This window comes from Perna viridis, chromosome 5, assembly GCF_037379345.1.
Source record: "Perna viridis isolate PV_CMFRI_1.1 ecotype Kerala chromosome 5, ASM3737934v1, whole genome shotgun sequence".
Taxonomy (NCBI): Eukaryota; Metazoa; Mollusca; class Bivalvia; order Mytilida; family Mytilidae; genus Perna; species Perna viridis.
This window is the reverse complement of record NC_142449.1, coordinates 39,945,072-39,971,042: the sequence shown is the minus strand read 5'-3', so window position 1 is coordinate 39,971,042 and position 25,971 is coordinate 39,945,072. Positions and strand designations below refer to the sequence as shown.

General features: G+C 32.8%; 1 protein-coding gene across 1 annotated transcript; it reads right to left on the bottom strand.

The window, feature by feature from the left end:
- Positions 1–127: 127 nt before the first annotated feature.
- On the bottom strand, positions 128–23,242 carry LOC148617465 (uncharacterized). Its single transcript, XM_088585123.1, has 10 exons — positions 23,103–23,242; positions 17,553–17,568; positions 14,990–16,053; positions 14,204–14,509; positions 11,410–11,787; positions 10,627–10,944; positions 10,225–10,307; positions 8,947–9,250; positions 1,950–2,249; positions 128–486 (listed from the first exon to the last, which is right to left on the bottom strand). Exons 3-10 carry the CDS (start codon positions 16,011–16,013, stop codon positions 128–130), a joined length of 3,072 nt encoding a protein of 1,023 aa, XP_088441249.1. The 5' UTR covers positions 16,014–16,053; positions 17,553–17,568; positions 23,103–23,242.
- Between the last annotated feature and the right edge of the window lie 2,729 nt (positions 23,243–25,971).

Below are 25,971 nucleotides of genomic sequence, written 5' to 3'. Positions count from 1 at the left end.
ATTACCACTTTAGTGAAATATGCTATATATGTATATCGAATCGCAGCTAAACTTTGAAAACGTTACTATTTTTATTCCAAAAAGACAATAATAACTAGAGTTGTAGCATAGTAGCCACTAGTAATATTTATCTACGTAAATACATACCCATGAGTGAATGCAACACGTTGTTTCCATCTTTTCCTTGATTCTTTGCATTTGCTCCTTTTAACAACATTTCCTCAATGACGTCAAAACAACAGAAAGTTACAGCGTGACTCAATGGCGGACAACCATCTTTGTCGGCCATATTAATATCGAAGTCTTGTTGTATCAAAATTTTTATATCCTGAGTAAACATTCTTTTTTTCAACAAAAGATGAATTGGAAGCTCTTTGTTGATCGATATTATGTTACTTGAAGCTCCGAATTCCAACAACAATAGCAGACTTTTCGTTCTTTGCGATTCGTCCTGTATTCTAATATGTCTTCCAGAGTAACCACCATCTACAAATAAGAAATAGTTGGTTAAAATTCTGATGTAGAAAATATATAATACAAAGCATGATTTGTCATAAAAAATGTCGCGGAGTATGGACAGAGAGGACATCATTGTTCCTCTAATTCTGTATAGGTGGCAGGGGCAACCGTGTCCTAAAGATGCATTTCTTGTAGTTCTATTTGCCCCTGACGCCCCTGACCTGGGGTATGGGGATGATGTTTAGCTTCTGTTTGCCTTTAATTTGTTTGAAGTAACAATCCAGTTCATTTCAAGCGTGCTTCTGTATAATACATTTGAATGCATCTAGTTGACATCTCCAGTGATGCATACAAATTACTACTGAGAAGTTTAACCATTATCCCTTATTAAATCAATTATATTCACTGCAAACAAATTAACCACAATACAAGTTCGTGATTTCCGATCAAACATTTCTTAAAAGTAACAATCGCTATTTGCAAGACATTTATAAAGAACAATTAAATCAAAATTTAAAATAGCACCAATGCATTCTAATAGATACATTTTTAAATTTTATTGGTTTTGACATTTGATCTTTAACACGAAGAACGCGTTTCCGTTTTTAGATCGATAACCACATTTATATATATTGGAAAAAAATCTGTGTTAACTTACAGGCAATTAACTTAGAGGGCCCATGAAAGCAAACAAAAGATAAAAGAACGGATAAGGTGAAACATAACTACTCCACCATCGTATAACCTAAATACGAAATAGTAAATACTTTCAGAGATCATCGAACGCTCTTCAACAAATGCAAACATACTTTAAGTAAGGTCCCAACAACAAAAGTAATAAACCAAACGGTAACAGAACGATAATAACAGACCTTTTTCACATTTCCTACTTTTGACTTAGTAACTCTTCAATCCGACAGACCTTCCGATTGGAGCAATGCGCAGCAGTAGACTTTATATTTAAATATTGGACTTATTGGAGTTACCGTAAGTACTTGGATACTTTTAAAAAAAGTTTCTTTCAAACCATTTAGCTATTTCCTTTAGTGAAAAAATTTCAAGTTCCAAAGAAAATGTTTCCTGTTCTTCCTGCCCCAATGAGACCGCCAACCAGGTTGTCGTGTGTTGTTGGGGTACATCCCTTTGAACAAAACTTGTTAAAATGGCTTGCATTTTGTAGATTTGAAAAAGGACAACTCTTCAAAAAGTAATATAACAACACAAAGACACAGTAATAACCACCATCTCCTGACTATGGACAGGTGCATGAAAACTGCGATGGAGTTAAACTAGTTTTATAAGGCCTTAACCATCCCTTAAGATATAAGGTCAAACAATGAATCCAAACAACAACAAAAAACACAACATAACATTCACTCAATAATACATCCAATTCCCACAATGGAATACCTCAACATACATCATAAAGAAAAAATGGTATATCGTATAAAGGTCGTATAATACTAATTCTAAAATAATAATATGCTTACAATTATCCATTTGTTTTATATTTTCACACCATACATGCAATGCTGTGTACATGTCTTCACCTTGATAGTTGACATTTGCTTTTGCCTTCAAGAGTGCTTCAACAATTTTTGGTGACTGTCGCCGAATTGCTTGAATTAAAGGGGAATCATGTCCAGTGACTTCCTGGTTTGGATTAACACCATTCTGCAGCATTACTGTTGCAAGTTCTACCATTTGCAAGTCAGGAATGGATGTATTTTGTAACAACTGTTGCAGTTCACGAGAGTCAAAGGTGTGTTTTCCCTCTTCTTTTACACTGCCTAAAATAATTTATGTCTTACTCAAGTAAAGTAACTTAAACTCATCTACATAAGTACATTTTATAATGACGTAAAGGTGGAGCTTGTGTGGACAAAGTAGACGAAAAAAAAAATACGACTTCAGATAGGCAGAAATATTTTATATGTATAGTGGTTGATATAATCTCCCCGGAAAGCTTTTAGAATGCATATTACTTCTTTGTAACATACATAGATATTGAACTCAGCTATGTACACATGGGTGGCCCAAAGCTAACATTTTCCATCTCGGTGCATTATGCATTTCCACCATGTTCACTTTTTATTTTGTTATTGAATTAGATGGACCAATTTTGTGCATTTGTAGAGTATAAACTCATGCAGTTGGAGTATCCAGTACAAAGAGTAGTGAAACTAAGGTCATTGCAAATCGGCAGAGCTCAAAACGTTGGAATGTAGTATGCAGTCCTAATTCCGAGTTAATCAATGTAATGACTTTCGATTAAATATTTGAAAACTATTATTTGCTGCTTCACCTGCATATCATCTTTTATGGACGAAAAAACGACGCCAGGATCTTAGAAAAAATAAGATTCTTTTATCCTTTTTCACCTCTTGTATAAAAAACTCTGATAAGTTAGACATTTGAATAAAAGATTGTTTTACGGATTCCCTCCACTTGCAACAGAACTCTGCACTTGCATAGTCCTCTATATTAACCATGAGAAATTTTAAGTTTTAAGATACCCATTCACTGGTTATTATTATGCTATAGTAAATAAGCGTAATTTGGAACTACACACGTAATAATTTAAATTTGGTTATTACGAGTAAGGGACCAACCATTTTTATATTGAGGGAAGCCTGGGATATTTTTGAAAAAATATATTTATTTCACATTGAAGAAAAATAAGAAAAATATTTTTTGAGAAGTTCCTTAATGGTGAAAAAAAAATGTTGTATTCTGTTTTTCATAAAAAAAAACAGTTTAGGTAGAAAAAAAAACATAAAAAAACAAAGACAATGAAAGGAGAGAAGGAGAGAATTCACGTGTTAAATTATGTATGAAGAAGTATGTGACAAATGTCTTTAATATTAAAATTTTAAGGTTTATATTCGAAAAATTCATGATATTATAATGAGCAACTCAATGGATATCAATATCCAGAGACTTTTGTGTTATATTAGTCCAGCATATTGAACAAACTGTCAGAAAGATGCAAAAAAATACGCGAACTACCACTAAACATTATAACCAATTTAGATTTTATCTCCAATAGACAAAAGATAAGAATACCATGTCGACCGGTTATTTCCCATTGAGGAAATTGCGTAGACTTCTTGCCCTTTTTTTTTTGCTACATATAAATACCTAGGTACGTATGCACGAAACAGCTCGGAACTTTTACAGTTTCTGAATGATGACAAATTTTCTATGTACTTATGACAAGCATGTATACAAGCATATTCAGTAATGAACTAATTAAGGCGGCTAAAAACGTTCACTTTGAAATGAAAAAAGAAGACTATGCTATACTTTTGAGCAATGAGAACTTACTTCTAACATTATAATTTTTTCTATAAAAAAAGTTCTTAATGCAATGTGCAATGCGGACAGTCCCTAGCCCTGACACATGCGACATACACGCGTAAGAACGTATTAACTTTATGGTTGAAAAGTTCCCCAACAAGCACAACATAATTAGCTCCGAGATGATGTCTTTATTGTCTATAATGGGTCTTTTGATCAACCTCAAATGTTATTTTACATTGCTAACAAAAACCGGAACTACTCAAATTTACTTATACGTTATCTTAGTCCTCAGTAAATTTCTTACAGGAAGTGCAATTAAATCCAAATGGAATGGGGTGAAACATTACGACACTTAAGACTTAATAGTAGTCAAAGGTGCCTACTGCACAATCTCAAAAGTTTAATTTCATTAAAAAGTTACTCGACTGCAAAATATACAGCTTGTGCTTCCCACTAGCAGAGGTGTGGTCTCAGACTCAGTCAATAAAAAATATGAAAAAAAGTTGTTAACAACATACTATCCAACATTTCACACAATCTCGTATTTGTTACGAAAGCACTGGTTTTATATAATTAATGGCCCTGAATGCTCTCAACTATTAGAACCATCACTAAAGCAACTCTGGTCAAATCTTTATAATGCACGTCTTTCAAGAACAATTAAACTATAAATATTACTCCATAGCACTTTTTATCTGTTGAAGATAAAATCATCACATGTATATACCGTTCTTTATATATGCATCCTTTACATAATACATTTAATTACGAAACTAATTTTCACTATATGATCTGAAACCAATGCAACATTCGTGAAATATACTTGTGATATGTGTATATGTATTACAACATACATGCGATTTCACTTAACTATAATTTTTCATCGCCAATGAAACTTTTCTCCCTGAAGACTGCATCAAAGATTACAAGCTGGAGCGTGGAGACATTATACGAAACTGGAAAAGCTGCCCAGGCTGCAATAGAAATGGAGCGCTACAACCTTGATATTTTGAAACGAAGTTAGATGGACATCATCTGGAGCGGTCATGATATCTTCAGGGCAAACGTTACTGTACTCTTGACCACAAAACGAGGATGGCAACCATCAACATGGAGTAGGTAGAAATCACACTTAACATGACGGCCAAATCATCATTCATCATATGGAATCCTGTGAGTGAAAGATCTATCGTGGCAAGATTTATGTCAAGATACAAAAAGTAACAGTACTTCAATGCTACACTCCTACCAACGTAGCAGAGGTAGAAGACAAAGAAGAATTTTAAAACCAGATCCAAGCTACCCTAGATTGAACATCACTTGGGGCATATTGTTTGTAACGGGTGACATGAATGTCAAAGATTGAAAAGATGACACAGAGATAGAGCTCATCACGTGGAAGAAATGATTTGATAAGAGTAAAATCTACTTACAACACCGCATGCCAAGAAGGAATACAAGCCATGGTTATCTAACGATACAATCGAGACAACTGAGAAGCCTAGGTCTATCAAGATGTAACTTAACCAGGTCAAGATAATATTGCAGAAAGAATGGTTGACAAGCGAACATATAAGCATTAGGAAAGAGGTAAAGAGAAAGGACTGGGCAATATAAAAGGACCTACATCAACGAGCTCGCTTCAAAAGCAAAGAACGCAATAGGCAGAAATGACACCAAAAAAAAAATGCGTACAACATCACACGCCAACTGGCAGGTAGAAAGACCAACACATCCAAACTAGTGAAAGATAAAAATGGCAATGTGATAACAAGCCTAGATCGACCACTTTTAAATGGAGAAGATATATCGGATGCTCCTGATCTTCCTCCTGGAGAAGACCTTGATGTTGATACTGGCCAAATCTCGAAGGATGAAATCATAAAATTTCCACCTAAGGTCTTGAAAATCAACCCACAAAAAACCTACATCTCGATTGATTGATTTATTGATTATTTGGGTTCAACGCCCGAGCAGCAATATTTCACAAATTCTTTTGACATTCAGCCCTACAGCACCTTTCATGAGCTGTTTGAAAACATCTGGGAAACAGTGGAAATCCCTGAGGAGTGGAGTTTAAGCTACATCATTATGCTTCCAAAAAGGGCGGCCTGAGCAACTGTAAAACTGAAGAGGAATTCGGCTACTCTCCAGATTCCGATGCAGTCGATCATGTATTGACCTGATTGCTACGTTACTGGTCATCATCGAGGAGTAAATAGAATGGCAATCAGCCCTCTACATAAACTTCGTGGACTTCAAGAAGGCCTTAGCATAGAAATACACTTTGAAAGGTACTAAGACATTGTGGAATCCCTGTCAAGACGTAAAGATTATCCAAGGACTCTACAAAAGCACCAAATGCCTAGTCATCCACAATTCAACACTCTCACCATCCGTCAATGAACATACAAGAAATACGTCAAGGGTTTCTCCTGTCTACCCTTATTTTCCATATAAGTGTGCAAGAATTTTAATTAGATATATTATACAATCTTGAATTTGCTCATAGATTGCTTCTTGCCTAATTGACATATTTGGGATGCTAAAGGGCTATAGACTCCAGATTGGCCATGCATAATTGATTGTGACGTGGGCTGCTTTCCTGCACAAGTCTCAGACTCCCTCGTGCTATCGCAGGGGAAGTTAATCCCGGCCTGCACGAGTCCCAGACTTTCTCGTGCTTTGTATGGTTTGAAAAAAGAAGCGGCTCCTCATCAATTCATGACTATAGACAAAGCCATGTCTTGTTGAGTAAATTTCATCCAATCCTCACCAAAAACATGGGGTGGTTTGGAGGATTTTATTTTTTACTCCTTACCAGATATTTGCTGGCCGAATTTTACCTTTTTGGTGTATAGACATGTTCGAAATCCATAGCCACATCAGTTTCAGAGAAGACACATTATTTTGGTCACCAAGAATTGAAAGATTTGTATACTATAGTGCCTAAATACATGAAACTGAAGTGAAAAAAAATCCTGATGTTGAAATTCCTGTCCCATTTTTTAGAAGCGACACCTATTAATTATTTTATTTGGTCTTAACAATGATAAAATATCTGATTATCTGAGTCTTTACTTTCATATGTCCTTCCTTAATATTTATTTAATATTTTCTATTTATTGTTTATCAAAAAAATAATGATGCAATTAAAAAAATATTAAAAATAAATTAAATAATTTTAAGAACAGCAGTAAAAAATTATTTAGCAACATTGAAAATTCCAGCTCCCCCAGTATAAAAATGGTCGGTGCCTAATTCCTAACTTGACTAGTTAAAACACGTATTTCCTTATTTCTAATAAAATAAATATAGTAAAGATGATGTTGAGATATGCAATGGTGATATCCATAACAATACTACAAATTGGTTTGAAATCACGTCGGGATTAAGTCATCGTCGAACGAAGCGATGTTTAGTAGTCACCAAAAGAAGGATCAACGACAACTTCTATTCCAAATGAAATTCTGTAGGTTTTGCAAATCGGGGCAGATTTGTAAACGCAAAGAACGAATTTAAAGGGAAAAACAAGCGAGCGGTAATAGTTTCTCGAAAAAAAAAACAAAAAAAAAACAACAGAAAAATGATTACAAGAAGCAACAAGATTTTTCGATCAATCGATTTTTGCGACACTGTTACTGGACAAATTCCGAGCGTAGTTACATGTAAATGTACAAATTTAGGAGTGACCCCAGCAGTATATTTTTGTTGTGACTTCTTGTGTCATCATTCTCTAGAAATTGGTTCACGACTTCATCTTATTCTGGACTAAATGAAGATGATATCGATGAAAACAGAGAAATAAGTGTTCGCGAAACAGCAAGACTACAATCGCACGGAAAAGGACAATGCTTTGTATAATGCACCTGCAAAACAAATTGTTCCCGTAAAACTTAAAAAGTTTTAGAGTTACTGTTTTACGAATTCAAGGTGTCACAATAGTAACACTTGTCGTGATAAGTAACGTTTATCACAATTCTGACGTTCTTTCTGTAAACAATAATTCATTTTATTTTTGTTAAAATACAATAAAAATGTTTTAGAATACGTTTGTTGTATTTTAAGGTTACTTTGTACATAAAATATTTTTCAGTCAGTAAATAAACCTAAAATGGCCTATTTAATTTTGCAATAATATTACATGTACTGAATTGGTCTATTAAATTTCGCTTCTACTGTCGACAATTATAACTTTACAACACTGAAAGAAATGCTCGTTTCCTTACATGGATTAACAAGTGGCCATTTTATTTTATCTTTAGAGAAAGATATTCACATAATGCTATCATTTAGAAAAGATGCTTTTTTGTAAAAAATTATTTTTATTTTTTAAAGGCATCCTCTGTTAAATGTAAAAATAAATTAAAAAAACTATTGAAGGTAAAAATGAAATGTACGATATAAAAATTATACTCGGCGTCACATAAATAACATACTGTTAAAATTTGAATAAAAATATTTTCTACGACTTTATTGACACCAACCGTCGTTTAAATTGTCTTAAATGACTTGCTCATTCGTTTAGCCAAACAGCTTCTCAAAAACAAGTCCCTTAATAGCTTAATTCATGCGTAACAAATCCTTACGGGAAAATCCCATACTAATATCCGCCATGTTGGTTTTTACGGGACGATTTGTTTACAAACGAAGTGCGTAAGTTCCCGTCGAACTCCGGTGACACTCGTCTGCTTGATCAACTTCTCGGTATTATACGTTGTTCGCGTAAAATAAATCCGAGATATCCGAAATAACGCCGAATTGCATTCTGGGTTCTTCGGTTTTTGGACAAACCATTTAAACGTAAACAACATCTCCTAGCAACCCGATCACTGTAAACATGGCCGACTTTTTACAATGTAAATATTGCCACCTAGAATTAAAATCTGACCGGAATTTAACGATTCAATGTTTAGGGAGAAGCCGTTTGGCTAAACGAATGAGCAAGTCATTTAAGACAATTTAAACGACGGTAGGTGTCAATAAAGTCGTAGAAAATATTTTTATTCAAATTTTAACAGTATGTTATTTATGTGACGCCGACTGTAGTTATATCGAAATAGAGAATTGTAAAAAAGCAGGAAAAAAAAGCTTTGATTTGTATATCTCTTTATCAATGTTGCGATCCTTTACAATGAAAAAAAAGGAAATAGAAATCAAAATGATCCGCACATAAATACCTACCACAATCTGGTTCAGAAGATTGGTCTTTATTAGGACTGGTTTTATCAGCTTTTGCTGTTACTATCACCATGGCGATGTCTTTTAGTTCATATTTGACTGCGTACGTCAGTGGCGTTTCTTCATCTTTGTCAAATGCGTTAGTATCTCCCCCTTGCCCAATGATCCAGATAACAAGATCCTTATCGTGCGATAATACTGCTAAGTGTAGTGGATATAATCCACATTTTGCACGCACATTGATCTCAAGTCCACTCGTCAGAAAGCACATCAGCAATCTTGACGTTGGGGATTTTGTATCTAAAGAGTATAAAGCCAAGATGATATTACTTTTGGAAACAACGGGTTATACATCAATGCTAAAATTTTGTACAAAATTTGAAATCATTCTAAAATATTAAGTGTCCTTTTTCATTTTTTATAAAATAATCCGTAGACCTTTCGCTTTAGATTTGTGGTGTGCTTGTCGGTATTATCTTAAGATTTTAAACATTTCATATAATCGCATATGTCCTTTGTGTGCCTCATATAAAAAGATGGCTTAATTGGTGATGAAAGCAAAAATAATGATAAATATTGCAAATTTCGGTAAGCTTTGCACGCATTACAAAGATTAAGCAGTAACGTCTTCCACCAGCAGCATTATAATCAAATGATAATGAGGTTCAAGATACAACAACTAATAATATACAAAAAGTTCGCAATATCAAAAATATTGAAATAGCAGGGAAAAGCATGCACAGATGAGGCCACATATAAAATAATGTTAATTTCCCCTTATCTGACCCTAGGTCTTGGCTTTGAGTAGATGTGTAAAATTTCATATAATTCTGTAGAAATCATTATCAAAGAAGTGACAAATTTTGCTTTGAAAATAAAAAAGGCTATTAGTGAATTACAATTAAAATAATTTGGGTAGGAATTTTAATGGGTAGGTGGGGTAAGGGGAAACAAACTTAATTTCAATTTTGGCCTGGGCTAAATATTGTAGCCCAATGTTTAATATACCAACGAACTGAAGCCTCATAATTTAGGGGGGTTTTTGCGTTACGACAAATAACATATCTTATTATACTCCATAATATTATAACAAACTGCTATATCACCCTCTTTATATAATATATATAGTTGGGGTCAGACTAAGGCAAAAATAAAGTAACGCAATATATTTAAAGTGCAGATTCACGTAAGTCTATGGCTTTCGTCAGTGGTTTGTAAGAATATTTAAAACTTATATAACTCACACTGCTTAGAATAAAATGTGTGATAAATAATACTCATCTTGATTCTTTTTGCCGGCGATAATTTATAGGGCGATTTTATTCTTTCCAAACTAGGATCTTGTTCACCACTCATGCACTGATCTTGTAATAAATATACAAATCGTTTTAATGAATACGATCAATCATTACTATCTTACATCTGTATACATTAATCCATGGAATGAATGACAGCCAACAACAGCATGTGGGTGGTGTGTTAAATCACGAAAACAAAGCTTCAATGATAAAAAGAATGTGACACAAATAGCATCACTTTTTTTGTTACATGAGTGCAATTAACATGGTTTTATCGTCATTTTTTTCGTTGAATCTGTTTTAGAGCTTTGTATAAAATATGTATTTCTAAATCATCTTACAATATATCTTTTATATATAATTTAAAACAAAAGTATATTCTTACTTGCATAAATATCGAATGCTGTAAGCCCATCTGCGTTTCTGTATCCAATATCAGCCCCATTCGAAATGAGTGCACAACCAATATCATACCGATTTCGTTTGATAACTTTGATAAGGATTGACTCTCGTCCATGTACAAGTATTTCCTGATTTGGATCAACACCCCTGTCAATTGCTATCTTCATTAGATTTTTGTCAAAGGTAGTGTCATGTATACAATCTAAATATTTACTTTGGTTTCCACTGGACAGCTGAAGTAGTATATCTGTTTCTGTGACATGCCTTAAAACCATTTTCTTTATGTCTTCAGGATAGTCATCTACATATAAAAATATAAATCAGATTCTTAAACAGAAAATTTCGGTTTGCTGAACGCGAGTTTCAACGATTATTTCTTCATCAGCAGCATTAGAATCAAATGGTCGAGATCCAAAAATTAAATTGTTTACACAAAGTACTCAAAATAAACAAACAATGAAAATAAATTCTACCCTGTGAAATACATAGAATAAAGACCAAGTTATTAGAGGATCTTAAAGTAGTAGACCTGGGGTGTCCCAAAATGTTCCCAAATTTTAATTACTTTTAAGTTTGTACATGATATTACAATAACTATAAAATTATTACAATTTTTGAGAAAATTCACTGTAAACAGGGATTTATTTTCAATATACAAAAGTATATACATTTTTAGTTTTGCCTTATACAATTACAGGATTTTTTATATGATATTTCAAATATTTTTCAGTTGTCATTATTTAAATTCTATAACATCTTAACTTACCCTTCAAACATAGATCGAGGGCTGTTTCCTGGTTTTCTCCAATATGCATGAGGTTTGCTCCAGTTTCAAGAAGAAATTCCACAATCCAAGATATTTGGTTTTTTACCGCTAATAAAAGTGGAGAATTTTGTCCTCGAAAAACATTGTTCGGATCCCCGCCACTTTTCATTATCAAATATAACATTTCCTTAGCAACCTTTGTGTCGTAAGAGTTGTAAACTGCCAAAGTGAATGGTAATGCAAAGCTATTGTGTGACAAATTGCATATGCATGTATTGACCAAAATATCTAACGGAACTTGACCAGCGTTGTTCAGAATATTCATGGAAGCTTTTGCATCTATTAGTAATTTGAGGATTTTAGAGTTCCCGGCTGAGACTAAAACATTAAAGTACAAATGATAATCAATAAAACTTCATTGAGAAAGACTTTGGAAGATGATGAACACACTCATTGTATTGTAAAATTTACTTTAGACTCTCTTTGAGAAAGCCATGCAATCAGCTAGAATCATCCAAGAGACACTTTTAAATTGCCCTAAAATTCATTTTGAGAATGAATGTAGACAGTGATTCTCAAGTTGCACTTTAACTGACCTTTGCCCACCCTTATCTTGTTGGTCCCCAAAAACTTTTCAAGTTACACACACGTAAACAAAGAATATTTGTGCATATTATGTTAAAATTACATTTTCTAGATAGTGAAATGTATTAACTATTTTCCAGTGTGTACGCTTTCATCATTTCCTACTGATATTTCGTGGGATACTTTAGATTTAGAGAGTTGGACCACGATGAACTATATTATGCTAAATTTTATTGTTTTTGAATAAATAATGTTATCATTTTGCGAGTAACGCATTTTTTTAAATGAGAAATTCAACCTGGCCGTGATTAATCATAGATATGAACAATTTTGCATGATGAACCTCCCCCTTTTCCCTTATTTCTATACAAGTTTTAGTCACGTGACTGTCATGTGATCAGCATATTTTTCAAATTATTCAGTTATAGCTTTACGGATTTTCTAAAGGAGATATATATTTCTTTGGTGTTATATATAAGATCATATTCAAGATAATTTCTTATCGTCAAATTAGTTTGTCACCGCGGCTGTTGCGACGGATAAATATCTTTGTGTGTGGCTATTGCTACGAAAATAGTGTTTGTGTTTTATATAAGGGATTACGAATATATCTGTAGTGCCAGTAATTTCTAGCACAGACTTTGATATTTTCCCTGGTTTGTTGGAATATTTAGTAGAGAAATTTAGTTTGTTGTATTTTGGAAAACGCTTCCATGTAAATTCCATAGTTTTATTGGTTTTTTTCTTTTTTATTGTAGTTAATCGTATCAACAAGTGACAATGTAGCGACCTATGAAAAGAGATGTCATACAAATTAATAAACTGGATACGCATTAACTGTCGTAGTATTATTTTATAGCCAGTCCAATGAAAAAATAATAATCATATGAGATATATATAATAACAGCCCTTTCACATATTAGGAATTGCTTCTTTTCAAAACAAAAAAAAATGTTTTCTTCGGGGGGGGGGGGGGTCCAATACTGTTTAATAGGGGTGGCTCTATCTATATCCATCCTATTCATATAGCTTGCTTTAAAAACATCTTTTCGTAAATTTTGTTAGAAAACAGTGACCTAATACCATATGTATAAACAGTGTTCCCTTGATTATGATACACTAGGACTATTCATTATGCATTTATTCTACAAATACGAAAAAAAAACAGATAATAAGACAATTCTGCGTTTGACTATCCATATACTTCGTAATGTAAACTTTAATGAATTATCATATAGTTATGTCCTCCTACTATTTACATAATGCAAGCTGAAAATGATACCCCCAAAGGCACCCCACCCACTCCGAGAAATTTTCAGTGATGAACATACAGCTTTAGTAATTTAGTAACGAAATACTAATTAGCAGTTATTACATGAACAATACACGCAGATCCAGAGTCCCATTCGAAAGTTTCATTTGGCAATCTTTCCAAAATCAAATGAATATCTGATTTCAATGGACATCGGTACACAGAAACTTAATATTGTGCGATGACGCTGCAAGTTTAGAAACGTTCTAGCAGACCTTCTTTCTGTATGCTAAAATTTTACATCGTGTAATTTCCATTGAAATAATTAACAATGTTTTCTGAAAAGATTGAATGGTGTTTCTTATAGACTGAAAACTGCTACAAACGCTTTTATTGTGAGTCTCAATATTTTGTTGGTATTTTTAAGTGTTAAGTCGACAGTAGCTGCGAAATTGTAGCTATTTATCTTTTTTTTTTCAAAGATACAAAAGAGTAGTTAGAGCTACGTTTCGCGGCTAAGTCGACAGAGGCAATATGTTTATTGATGATTGATATTGTAAAAAAGTCAGGAGAAACCTTTATAAAATGCTACTGAATTAACAGCTTCTTCATGGCCAATGCTAGCACAAGAATTCCGTTACATAGATGAATAAATGAAATAACAACTAAGAAACCAGACAAACAAATAAATCTATCAATAACCATAGGCTACTACAAAATGCGTTCAGGTCATGACTAACATAAAACAATACAAAAAAAAAACAACTACAGATAAAACAAAAGCATAAACCCACAAATAAGAAAAGTAGTTACTAAAAACAAGGCATTGGTCATGATAGGCAGAATTTGATAAGTAAAAAAAAATCAGTTTATTTCTTGTTATGTTTTCTGTGTATTTTCTCTTTCTGTTCCAGTATGTCTTTCCTAAACGCATTTGCATTATAAGCATGAACTTACCTTTTTTGCAACAAATATGAACCGCAGTGTTTCCATCTTTTCCCTTGTGACCAACATTAGCTCCAGCCTTTATCAAGATATCTACCACTTCAAAAAATGTTTTTGAAATTGCAGAAATCAACGGGGAGTTTTGATAAAGAGGTGCTAAGTTCGGGTTTGCTCCATTTGTTATAAGTTCATGAAGTATATGCGGACCTGCCTGATAAAGTGATACTTCATCCAGTGCCAATGCAAGAGTTGAAATGCTATGCTGCTCTTCAACAACTTTTAATGGAATTCCTCCACTAATAAAAGCCTGCACTGTCCCTTCAATATTAAGAAAAACATATATTTTTACCGACATAATGATTGTTCGTTTGCCTGGTTTTTACATATATTGAGAATACAGTGATGATAATCAGCGATATGAAATAAAGGAATAGGTTGTATCATAAATATAAAAAATAAGTCGAATGAAATATTTTTGTAAAAAAAAATATAATAAAAAAATACGCCCCTGTGTTGTTATATCGCCTACGTCTCGACATACTGGGATATATACGTTCTGTGTCGGCGTAAAACGTCTTTTAAAAAAACACTTCGATCTTAACTGCATACGTCATTTCCGCAATAAATCACCTCCGATTGAACAATTTTTAACCATTCATGTATAAGTTTGTCTACATACATCAAAATTAGTCGTATAAATTAAAAATTTGTGTATTACATTATGTCCCCATTATGATCAACACGCCGATATCCCATTTATATTTCAAACTTAAGTCAGTACTATTCTAGCATTCTTACCGAAAGAGTTACATCTTTGTAGCGGTGTTTTTCCTTCTATACTGTAATTAACATCAGAACCAGATTTTACGAGGTTTTCAATAGCAGCATAGTTATTTGTATTTATTGCTTCTTCTAAAAGTGGCTTCCCGTTGTGCACATCATTTGGATTTGCTCCTCTTAATACAAAATCCGGTATTAAAGAAGGGCAACGCATTGCTGCTAACGGGAAACAACGCATTTCTTTTCCGTCCAACGTTATTCCTTTGAAGTTAATATTCGCTCCATAGTCCAGTATAACTTTTGCATTTTTCTTAACGCCATGCTCAACAGCAATGAAAAGTGGCGATTTATTAATGTAGGTCATAGGTTTTGTTTCATTATCGTTAACTCTACCTCCATTTTCTAGTAAAACTTTCAAAGTTTCAAAACCCTTTTCTTCTTTCGATAAATATTGAAGAGCTGAATGTGTGTTTCTTATCCGACCAATGCTAATATCTGCACCACAGTGACATAAGAGTTTTGCACCCTGGTCATCGAATTCCTCAACAATACACAATAAAGCTGTCTTTTTATTTGGAAGTACTTTGTTAATATCTAGACTACCGCTTTTTATCAGATATTTGATTATGTCAATGTTTCCTGACTTTGCAGCAAAATAAAATGCATTAACCTCCTGCACTGCCGTAAAAGAGGTCTCTTTTTGAGGGGATTTAGTAAGTATGTGTTCTAGGATAAAAGACACGACATCAATGTTCCCACATTCGCATGCAACATTCAAAGGCGTGTTATGTATGTAAGATGATCTATCGATAGTATAGTCTACGTACAAATTATCGCATAATGAATATTCTTGCAAATCGGAACCAATTTCAACGAGTTTCTTGATCAGGCCTAATGAACCAATACGAGCTGCTTTGTGGATCAACCTTTCTCCATTTAACTGGAAATTCAATACATCGGAAGGATGTGTATTGCATAAAAGTAAGAGGTTTTCAACATCTTTTTTAAAAATGGCTTGTGTGAGTAAGTTGTTGACATCCATTTGACGATTTCCAGCTTGTTGTTGTTCTTTCACCTGAAATCTTAAATAGTTGCAAGAATGGTATTTTTTCAGCTATATTTGACTTTGATGTTGTATCGCTGATGTCTCGACCAACGGGGATATGCGAGACTTCCTTTAACACGCGTTGTGTCTACCTAAATGGATACGTAATTCACTACAAGAAAGACGATTTCGAGCCATTCATGTTTAAGAGCATTCCATTAAAGGACGTCGCAGGCGCTTTATCCGAAGCCCATTATAATAACCCAGTGAGATATGAAAACGACTGTTCTTTCTTAACGCCCCATTTTGAAATAAGCTGTGGATATGTGTTGTGATTATTACAAAAGAAAACATGTAGTGCCATGATTTCTTTTAGCACTCCGAAGGCCATGTGAGCTATTGCCATCACTTGGCGTCCGTCATCGTCGTCGACGAATTTTTCAAACCTCTTCACCTCTGACACTACCTGACCATGCAATTAGAACCAAAACTGAAATGAATGTTCCTTAAGGTATTTTGCATAGAAGTGATTTGGGGATTTTTTTATCCGTAAAAACATGGCCGCTGTTATTAACAAGTACTACCTTTAAAAAAAGATAGACGACGCAGTAAAATTTTACTTCTAAGTTTCTGCATTTCTACATTCAAGAAAATAACACATGGCACGCAATTTCAAATTTTCGAAACAGTTCTTTGAATGCAACTTAGTTATCAGTTTTTGGCCAGTAGGGAAACAGAATTGTGATCAGGTGACTTGTTTTTCTATAGAAGAGCGTCCTTAAGGTCAAAGGGTAAAAAAGCGAAACTATACCTACTGCGTCGGAAAAATAGAACATAGGGGTCGGACAGTAGTTTTTAGCATAGACACGAATCTCCAAAACCGTTAGATTTAGCCAAATTCTGACATGGTTAAAAGTGTTTAGCATGAATGAGAACTATCTCTGGACAAATTTCCGATTAAATCTGTTAAGCCATGCAGGAGTTATTGCCCTTTTCCAAAGTTATTGTTATTTTTTCAAAAATCTTCTTCTCCGATACTACCTGACCAATTGAAACCAAATTTGGTATGAATATTTCTTAGGATATTTTTCATACAACTGATGTTAGGATTTCCGATCAGTGGGAAAACATGTTACTAATTATATTACAAAGGGGTTAGTCAGACGTTTTTCTCGTATATCTCCCAAACAGTTTGGTTTAGCCAAATTCTTTTTACTCCTGCAATAATCCTTATTATAAGGCCTACAAAAGTCTTCAGAGATCAAAGTTGTCATTGTTGATTCATTGTAAGAGTTATTGCCCTCGAAAGGTGAAAAATAATTTTTTTTTTAGCCAACATCTTGAAAACTATGACAGAAAGAAAGAAACTTTTAATTGCCGAAATGATCCTTATGAGAAGTCCTAACAAAATCTTGAGTCAAAATTGTTAGATTGTTAAATTTATTGTCATAGCACTACCGGTCTTTCGTAGATTATGGAAAGCCCAAGCTTTAATGTTTTGTTTAAAGATATTTGCTCCTCTATAATTATACTTACTCCTATTTACGTGCATCTACATAAAAATGTAATATGAATTTCAGAAATGTCAGTATGAGTTATTTTTTACCAGGGCGAGATCAGAAGCTGATACTTACATAAAATCTTTCTGTACCTAAACGAGGAACATTTGACTTCGACTACATGTTGCATTTGCGACGCTGTGACATGAAATGCTAGTGTATTTGAATGATTTTATATTAATACAAGCCTTTTACAAACTTGTAAAATACAACACAGCCTTCCGTCCGCGCACATACATGTATCTAAAATAAGCTAATGGCATGACAATTTAAAGCTCTTCCCACAATACATCTTTGTTGACTGAATGCTTCAAAAAGCAAGGACTACATACAGAACAGATCTAGTCCCATGTTTTTCAAACAACCAACATTTTTTTTTTAATTTTCCTAAAATAAGTATAAAAATGACAGAAGATAAAGAGTTTTACGAAATTTTGATTTAAAATTTGCCTAAGAAATAAGAAATTTGTACTTTTATCAATAAATCGAGGTATAATAAAAAATAATGATTTTTTTATATAAAAAAAAAAATTCAAAATACTTGTACAAATTAAGTTCCCCCTAAAAACGATCTTCAATATATAGTTCTATATAAGCACCAACTTGTATTGACGGTTCATGTGTCAATGTAATATATACGATCAAAAATATTTGTTTTATTTAGTCTTATAATTGGCAAATTTAGAATAGCCTATATGAATCTCATTTTTGCATGCTTATATGTAATGGCTATTACACAGGCAAATAATATTTACGTGAAATTCATTTTAATCTAGCTTCACACAAATTTAATGTGAAGTTCACATGAAATGAAAGTGATTTTCACGTGAAATTTACTTACATTATTTTCATGTAAACAATTCACGTGAATATCACGTAAGACTCAATTCATTCTAATTTCACATGAACCCTTTCACAAATTTAAATTGCTCAATTCAGATGAAAATCATGTGAAATTCGTGTAAAAATCATATGAAATAATTTTGCCTGTGTACTCGTTTCTGGAGGACTTTGATTACAATTAAACTTCTGGCATAAAGTTTACTAAGTACAATATTATCAAATAAATATAAAATATTTTATATAAAAATCATTTTGTATACATGTACCTTCAGGTACAATAATACTTTTTCATTTTTAGGACTATACATCAATATACCAAAATATTTTACTAAAGTCATTATTCCATGGTCAATACATACATGTCACATGCGAATACCATCTAAATTACCTTTCAAAAAATTATCTCCATGACAAATTTCATTTTTAGAATAAAGGGGAAAATTTGATGACACACCGTATCTACGTCTTCTCCGATTTACATCAAAAGTCAAGTGTGTAAACTATACACGCTAAAATATTCATAGATAATAAGTCTAGATATAATAAGATCAGGAAATTGTCAAAAAAATTGAATACACAATTATCTACGTCTGAAAGACAAAGCATCTAATTTAGGAGACCTGTCTGACCCGAATTTAAAATAACAATCGTTAATTTAACAAGTAGACACATTAATGTACGACCTGCTTAAAAATTTTGTTTTAGTTGGCGCACGGATCAGATTCAAACTGTATAGGTCCTCTCATAGTAATGCAAATGTCATGTTGTCTTGTTGATTTCGAACAATCATTTTCATATAATCTTTTGTTATTTAACAAGTGTGGACACAGACTGGTATTGCCCGAGGGGCAAGTATGGACGCAGATTGGTATTGCCAAAAGAGCAAATTTTAAAATACATACGTTTTGTCTTGATCAAGAGTAACCAATGGAACAAAGATTCTAGCGGAAATCAAAGGAATGTAATCCAGGGACAAAGACCAGACATTTAAAACAAACAAATACAACAATGAACATAAATTAACTAAAACAATACATACAAAGTAACAAAAGTAAATGAGAAACTCGGACTCCACTTAAAACTGGGAGCATGACCCATGTGCACCGGTAAGGTGAACGTGTTTGCATTGTCCAGAAAACTCCTCAATTTACTGAAATCAATAATTAAATTATGCACATGTTTATAAATATATATCAACATGTGTTAATAAATATTTACTGATATCAATAAATGGGACAAATTACACGATGACTTGCCACAACCATAAGACATATCATATACACATTCTTCCTTGAAGGTGTACTGTACTTACATGGATGTGTTGAACTTGATATGTCATGTTAATAATTTTAAAAATGGTAGGGGCCATAAACTACAAAAATATATAGGAGCAATCATTAATTAGTAGTTAGTAAAATAATATCAAAATTTCATAACAATTGATCAACCATAACCATAGTCATCGCAGAAAAATCAAGTAAATATGGACGTCGACAACACACAATCGACGATGAAGTCGCTGTCAGCACCATTTTTCAACCTTAGAACCAAATTAGTAGTGTATGATTTGCTAGGAATTTACATCTATAATGTCTTTGTTTTTACATTAGTCCTAGTTAAACAATTCTCTAGCAAAGAAGAATAAAACTGCATAATGGAAAAATTCCCACTTACAGTCATGTCCTCAACGAAAAACATTCGAAATTCTTATGAAACAAAAATACAATACCGGTATATAAAGGACTTCAAGGCTAAACCCATCGGTACTGACCCACAATTAACACTTGAAAATCAATATCTCTACTTAATCTTGTATCAAACAAATTTGTCTAATTCTTAATAGTCACATACATTTGTAGCCTGAAAAATAATTCCTTGGACAAAACTGTTTACTTGTTATGCAGTTGTATGAAATATATCAAGAGGCACTGCCACTATCATTTGGTTTCAAAACCAACATAACGTGTATGTACATTCAGCACTTCACAACAGTAACTTTTTTAGAATCTTTATATATATATATATATATATATTTATATAGACAATTGATGTAGATACATGTAAGAGGTTGGAAGTCTGTTCTTTCATACCCCATGCCAAGTCAGAAAAAAGCTTGCCAGACAAACTCTAGCACTACCTGAGTAATAAATAGACCATCCGTTTAGGCCTAAAAAATGTTTCCGGTCACCTTACTGACCCTCTAACAGACCCCTACTGATGAGTTTTTATTTAAAATTTTTGAAGAAGAAAAAATAACGTAAAAAATCTGCCGATTGTCTTTCAGAAAAAAGAAGAAAATTGAAAACACACATGCCATTAGTGTGCTCTTGGTCGTGGATAATCCCTTTTTGGAATTCGGCACCTGAGATATTTTTTGTTTCTACCAACTCCTTCAAAACAAAACAAAACAAAATACTCATACTGTGGAATCAGTCTATTACATGTTTAGTCTTTGCATATTTGGTTTTCATTGTATCTTTATGTCTTATTTCATTTCAAAAATATTAAATGAAAATAAAAATTCCTGCCTACCGACCCAACAAAATTTTAGAATAGTGCTCGGAAACATAACATTACTTTTTTCGGCCTTGGAAATTTCTCATCAATTGACTGACATGCACCAATATCTGTCTTACATGCACTGGAAAGTGTTGATTTTATCCCAAAAAGTATTTTGCTGGGTCAAAGATTCAGCAAATGCTGCTGTAAGCTATACAACGCTGTATATAGCGTGCATATTACAAATCGAATCAATAGGTCACCGATCGACATTAAATCACGTGGTAATGCATTTATTTTAATGAATTTAATGAATGAACGTGGTCAAATGACAACTAATTTCCCCGAATACACAATGACCCACATTCACGGGTTTAAAAGACCCCAAACGATAGCCAGTCCGTCATGTAGTATACATATGAGTGCAAACCGTATTGAGAATTTATGTTAGCGCGGAACACGAAAGCACACAAACAGTCAGCTGATTGTCAGCGTCATTCATATCGTGCAAATGATTGGCTAACACTGTGTTACGAAAGATTTTTGGGGATTTTAGTGGTTTATATCCACTAAGACAGTCGAATTATCTCCTAGAAGCAACGATGTTCTAGCTTTATAATGAACAAAATGAAGAATGTAACGGATATACGGAAAGTGCTGTCATTTTCAACTTCATTGTTATAGTGTTATTTAAAGAACTACAATAAGAATATAAACAATAAGAATTTTTTTCAAAGAAGGACAGATAAAAACCCTTTATTAAGCTTACTGTACAAGTCATTCAATAAACATAAATAACTTGAATTTCTCACTTTTTAGAAATGATCATTTCACACACGGACTTTACAGTAAAACGAAAGTAGAATGCATCATAAAATTACACCCCGCCGAGTTGGATGGCAATACTAAAAAGAATGATTTGGGTTAGTTAGATACAAATGTACATGTAATGCCAACAATAGTGTATTTACTATTCTTAGCCTACATTAAACGCGTATTAAATGTTTTCATTTCAATAGAAAAAAGATAATGGATAAATACGGTAAAACGTAAAAAATGCACTGGGTCAGCGTATATTTAATAGAAAATACTTTCAGAGATCGCCAAAACGTATTCAATAAGTGTTACATTTAACATACCTTTAAGTAAGCTCTGTAAGGCCCCGACAACAAAAGTATTAAAATGCACGGTAACTGAACGATGGCAATACTTCGAACTAAAAGAAATGACCAACGTCTCCTGACTGTGGACAGGTGCACGCAATTTGCAGTGTGGATGAAATAGTTGTTAATGCCTTATACATGTACATGTAACCATCCCTTTAATGTAAGTTTAAAACTAAACTGAAACAAGTTGAATGAACAAACACACTATAAAATTCACTCAATAATACATCCTGCATCAACATGCACCATATAGACAAAATGAGATATCCTATCCTCCTTAAAGAAACGTTCGTAGTTAGTGAAAGACAACTCAGAACATATCAAATAATGACAAAACCATAAAAAAATACCAGCAAAAGAAATAATCGGTCACTATAATTTCAGAGGACTGGATTTTGAGTAGTAACGCCAAGTCCCAAAAGGCAGGATTCGATGTGGTGAAATACAATGCACTGTAATTTTCTTTATCACGGCATCTATAAAAAGGCAGTCAATTGAACCAGGATTCGAACGGTAATATAGTGTTGCTAAATGGCTTTTTCTGTATTTGCCATGGTACTTATTTGAGGTTGGCTGTATTGGTCGCGAGGCCCTGACCAAAAGTCAATTCGGGCGAGTCCAGAATCAGCCGGTTTGTAACACTTTTATTAAATAATCCAAACAGTCCGTACACCTAATCCGTATGGCAAGCCAGTCCATGGTATGAAAATCCATGCAGAACCGATGAAAAAAGATGAAACAACTAAAATAGCACGAACATAGAAACAAAAGTAAATGAGAAACCCAGACTCCACTGAAAACTGGCGCCATAGACCAGGTGCATCGGCTGGTAAGGTTAGTTTTTAGCCATTCGATCAAAATAATTGGAATTTCATGATTGGTTATTCTGCTTAGATATAGCCATAATTACTTTATACTCATAAGTTTAATTACATAATAGAAAAAAATGTTTACAAAACATGTACTTTTGCTTTCAAAAGAAAATGACAAACTAATGTAACCAAAGCGTTAAACCGTACCTGCTAGCCTACTCATTCCGAATACTGAACTCCACTTTCGTACAAGATGCTATTTCAAATTCAACCTCAGTTTCAAATCGCTCCAAGATTTTAATGTAGTGTCATTTTGATTTTTCAAAAATAATCTATTTTCGTTTTCAATATCGTATTGATAAATAACATTTTTCGGAAGCGTATTGTCTCAGTGCACATGTACAATACCTTTAACTTTTTTATTTCACTAAGAGGCTCTACATGGAGCATAGTAGTACACAATAAACATACATACAATTATGAACAATGTTGAACACAACAGGAAGATAATATCATTTGAATAAAGACCTCACTATCTTAATAAATTTGGCAAGGCCTATTATAGTAAATTTATCTTTACAATTCATTAATTCCGTATAGCTAATAGTATTTGGACTGTCAGTTATGTATTTGGGCAAGAATCTACATATTTCTTGAATAAAATAAGTACAATTCAACAGATAATGAAATTCATCACCTAATTCTTGTTTGTTACAAAGATTGCATATTCGTTCAGATCTATCAATGGCTAAGAACCTGCCAGTTTCAATTCGCAATTTATGACTACTACATCTGAGTCGACATAAGTTATACATTAAATCTTGTGGTAATACAGTTAAATAATTTTCAAAACCAAAAGTTGTCTTGTACATCCTATAATTAGAACATTTAGGGGAATTATATATACTTGATCTTTCCAGTTTTCAACAAAAGTGTCAAATAATGACTGTTTAACATTTTGGATAAATGAAAATTTACATCTACATTCTGATCATTTAAAATCTGGATATTGCCAGTCTTAATTAAAATATCTTTTATACAGTTTAACCACTTTGAGTAATACATATTTTCTTTATCTAACTTGTATAAAATGTTGTACAAAGTATAGGAAATTTTTTCATGTTTACCATTTATAATACGTTCCTAAAAACAATCATTCTTGCACTAATAGGAATATACATAGGTATTCTACCACGTTCACCATATATCATACATGTTGGTGTATATTTTTTAACTTTGAATATATATTTGCAAAATTCAAGATGCAATCTCTCAATAATATTATTATTTTCATATCCCCACACTTCTACTCCATACATCAAAATAGGAGCGATCATTGCATCAAACATTTGTAGTAAAATATCTATTAGTAAACATAGTTTTCTTGATTTGCGTAATACATGATAGAACATATTACCTTTCCGTGATTGTTGTACAAGTCGGTCTTTGTTAGATTTAAAACACCCTTTTCTAGAAAATTTAATACCTAAATATTAAAATTCATCAACTAAAGACAATTCTTCACTATTAAGATTAAATCTAATATTTTCAACATTACGATTCTTACAAAATATAACAACTTTGGTTTTCTCTGCATTAATCTATTAAATTCCAAGTCTGACAATATAAAAACATTGCATTCAGAGAAGATTGTTGTTCTTCTGCAGATTCGGCTAATATTACAGTGTCATCAGCATATAACAATAAATATAACTTAAGGTATTCCTCAATTTCTGAATCGTCAAACACCAAATGTGCAATATTACTAATATCAGTGAGAACATTGTAAGAATGTGACATAAATGAACCAAATCATTAAGAAATGTAGAAAACAAAAGGGGTGACGAATTTTCCCCTTGTCTAACTCCAATATTTGAAGTAAAAAAATCTGAACAAATAGAACCTTCTCCAACACAAGATTTGGCATTCTATATTATACAAGTTTTGAATAATAATTAGTATTTTGCCATCAATAGATGTACGCAGTAATTTCTGCCATAATTCTATTTACAGAGTTGGAAGCTTTATGATAATCAATAAAAGCACAATACAACTTTTTCCTTCAGAATAAATATATATCTATTAAACATTTAAGATTGACTATATGATCTACAGTGCTAAACCATCTTCTAAAACCCGCTTGTTCCTCGCATAATAATCCTAAACTTTCTAAGTAATTAAACAATCTAATGTTGAGTATACATGTAAATAACTTGCTAAAACAACTTAATATTGTAATACCTCTATAATTATCTACATCAGCTTTATCACCAATATCATAAAATCAATGTACATACTGTGATTGCCTCCATTTAACACAAATGCCATTAATTTGTTTTATTTTTCAGAAAACGTTATACATACATGTATAATACCGAATTACAATAATTATAGTTGAGACTTACTCAGTATTACAATGCTTCGCAGAAAGCAGCTAGATACACCCGCAGAGGTCGAGCAGATATGGCAAATATTTGACACAAAATTAAAGCTTGATACAGTTCTGAATGTTGGTTGTCATTAAAAATTCGACACAATATATATAAAACATAAAATAGAAGCTTACATAAATAAAACATTGAACAAAATTGAACGAAAATTGCAATTATGAGAAATCCTCCTTTTTGTTAATAAAGTCCAAAAACTTGAAATTAATAACAATTGATTGAACAGGAAGCTATTACCAATAGTAATAAACTATTTTCAAAAGTACCATGAAAACGAGTGTAACCACTACTGAGTTATAATCTGAAAACTGTGAAATCCGCATTGATGAAGAAAGTTCCACTACTTTGAATAGGTAAATCGACAATATGCGAAAATCAAAAGGGAGCTTACACAAATAGCAAGTACCTGTATACTTTCTTTCATCATTAGAAAGGGAAAACTTTTATTCGTGCGCCAACACGTCAAATTACTTCTGTTTTTTATTTATTTATTTTTTGAACTTCGCATTTATTTTTTTGGTACTTTAACAAAATATGATAAGTATTCAAAATACAAAGCAAATAGAAATTATACACTTTCTTTACGTACATGTACATGTATGTGCATTCGTCCTAACTTAACTTTACAT

Coding starts and splice junctions, on each gene's coding strand:
- LOC148617465 (XM_088585123.1), bottom strand. CDS start 16,013: ATGGATGTCAACAACTTACTCACACAAGCCATTTTTAAAAAAGATGTT. Junction 14,510..14,989: donor ACAAAGATGTAACTCTTTCG/GTAAGAATGCTA, acceptor TTAATATTGAAG/GGACAGTGCAGGCTTTTATT. Junction 10,308..10,626: donor AGCATTCGATATTTATGCAA/GTAAGAATATAC, acceptor ATTTATTACAAG/ATCAGTGCATGAGTGGTGAA.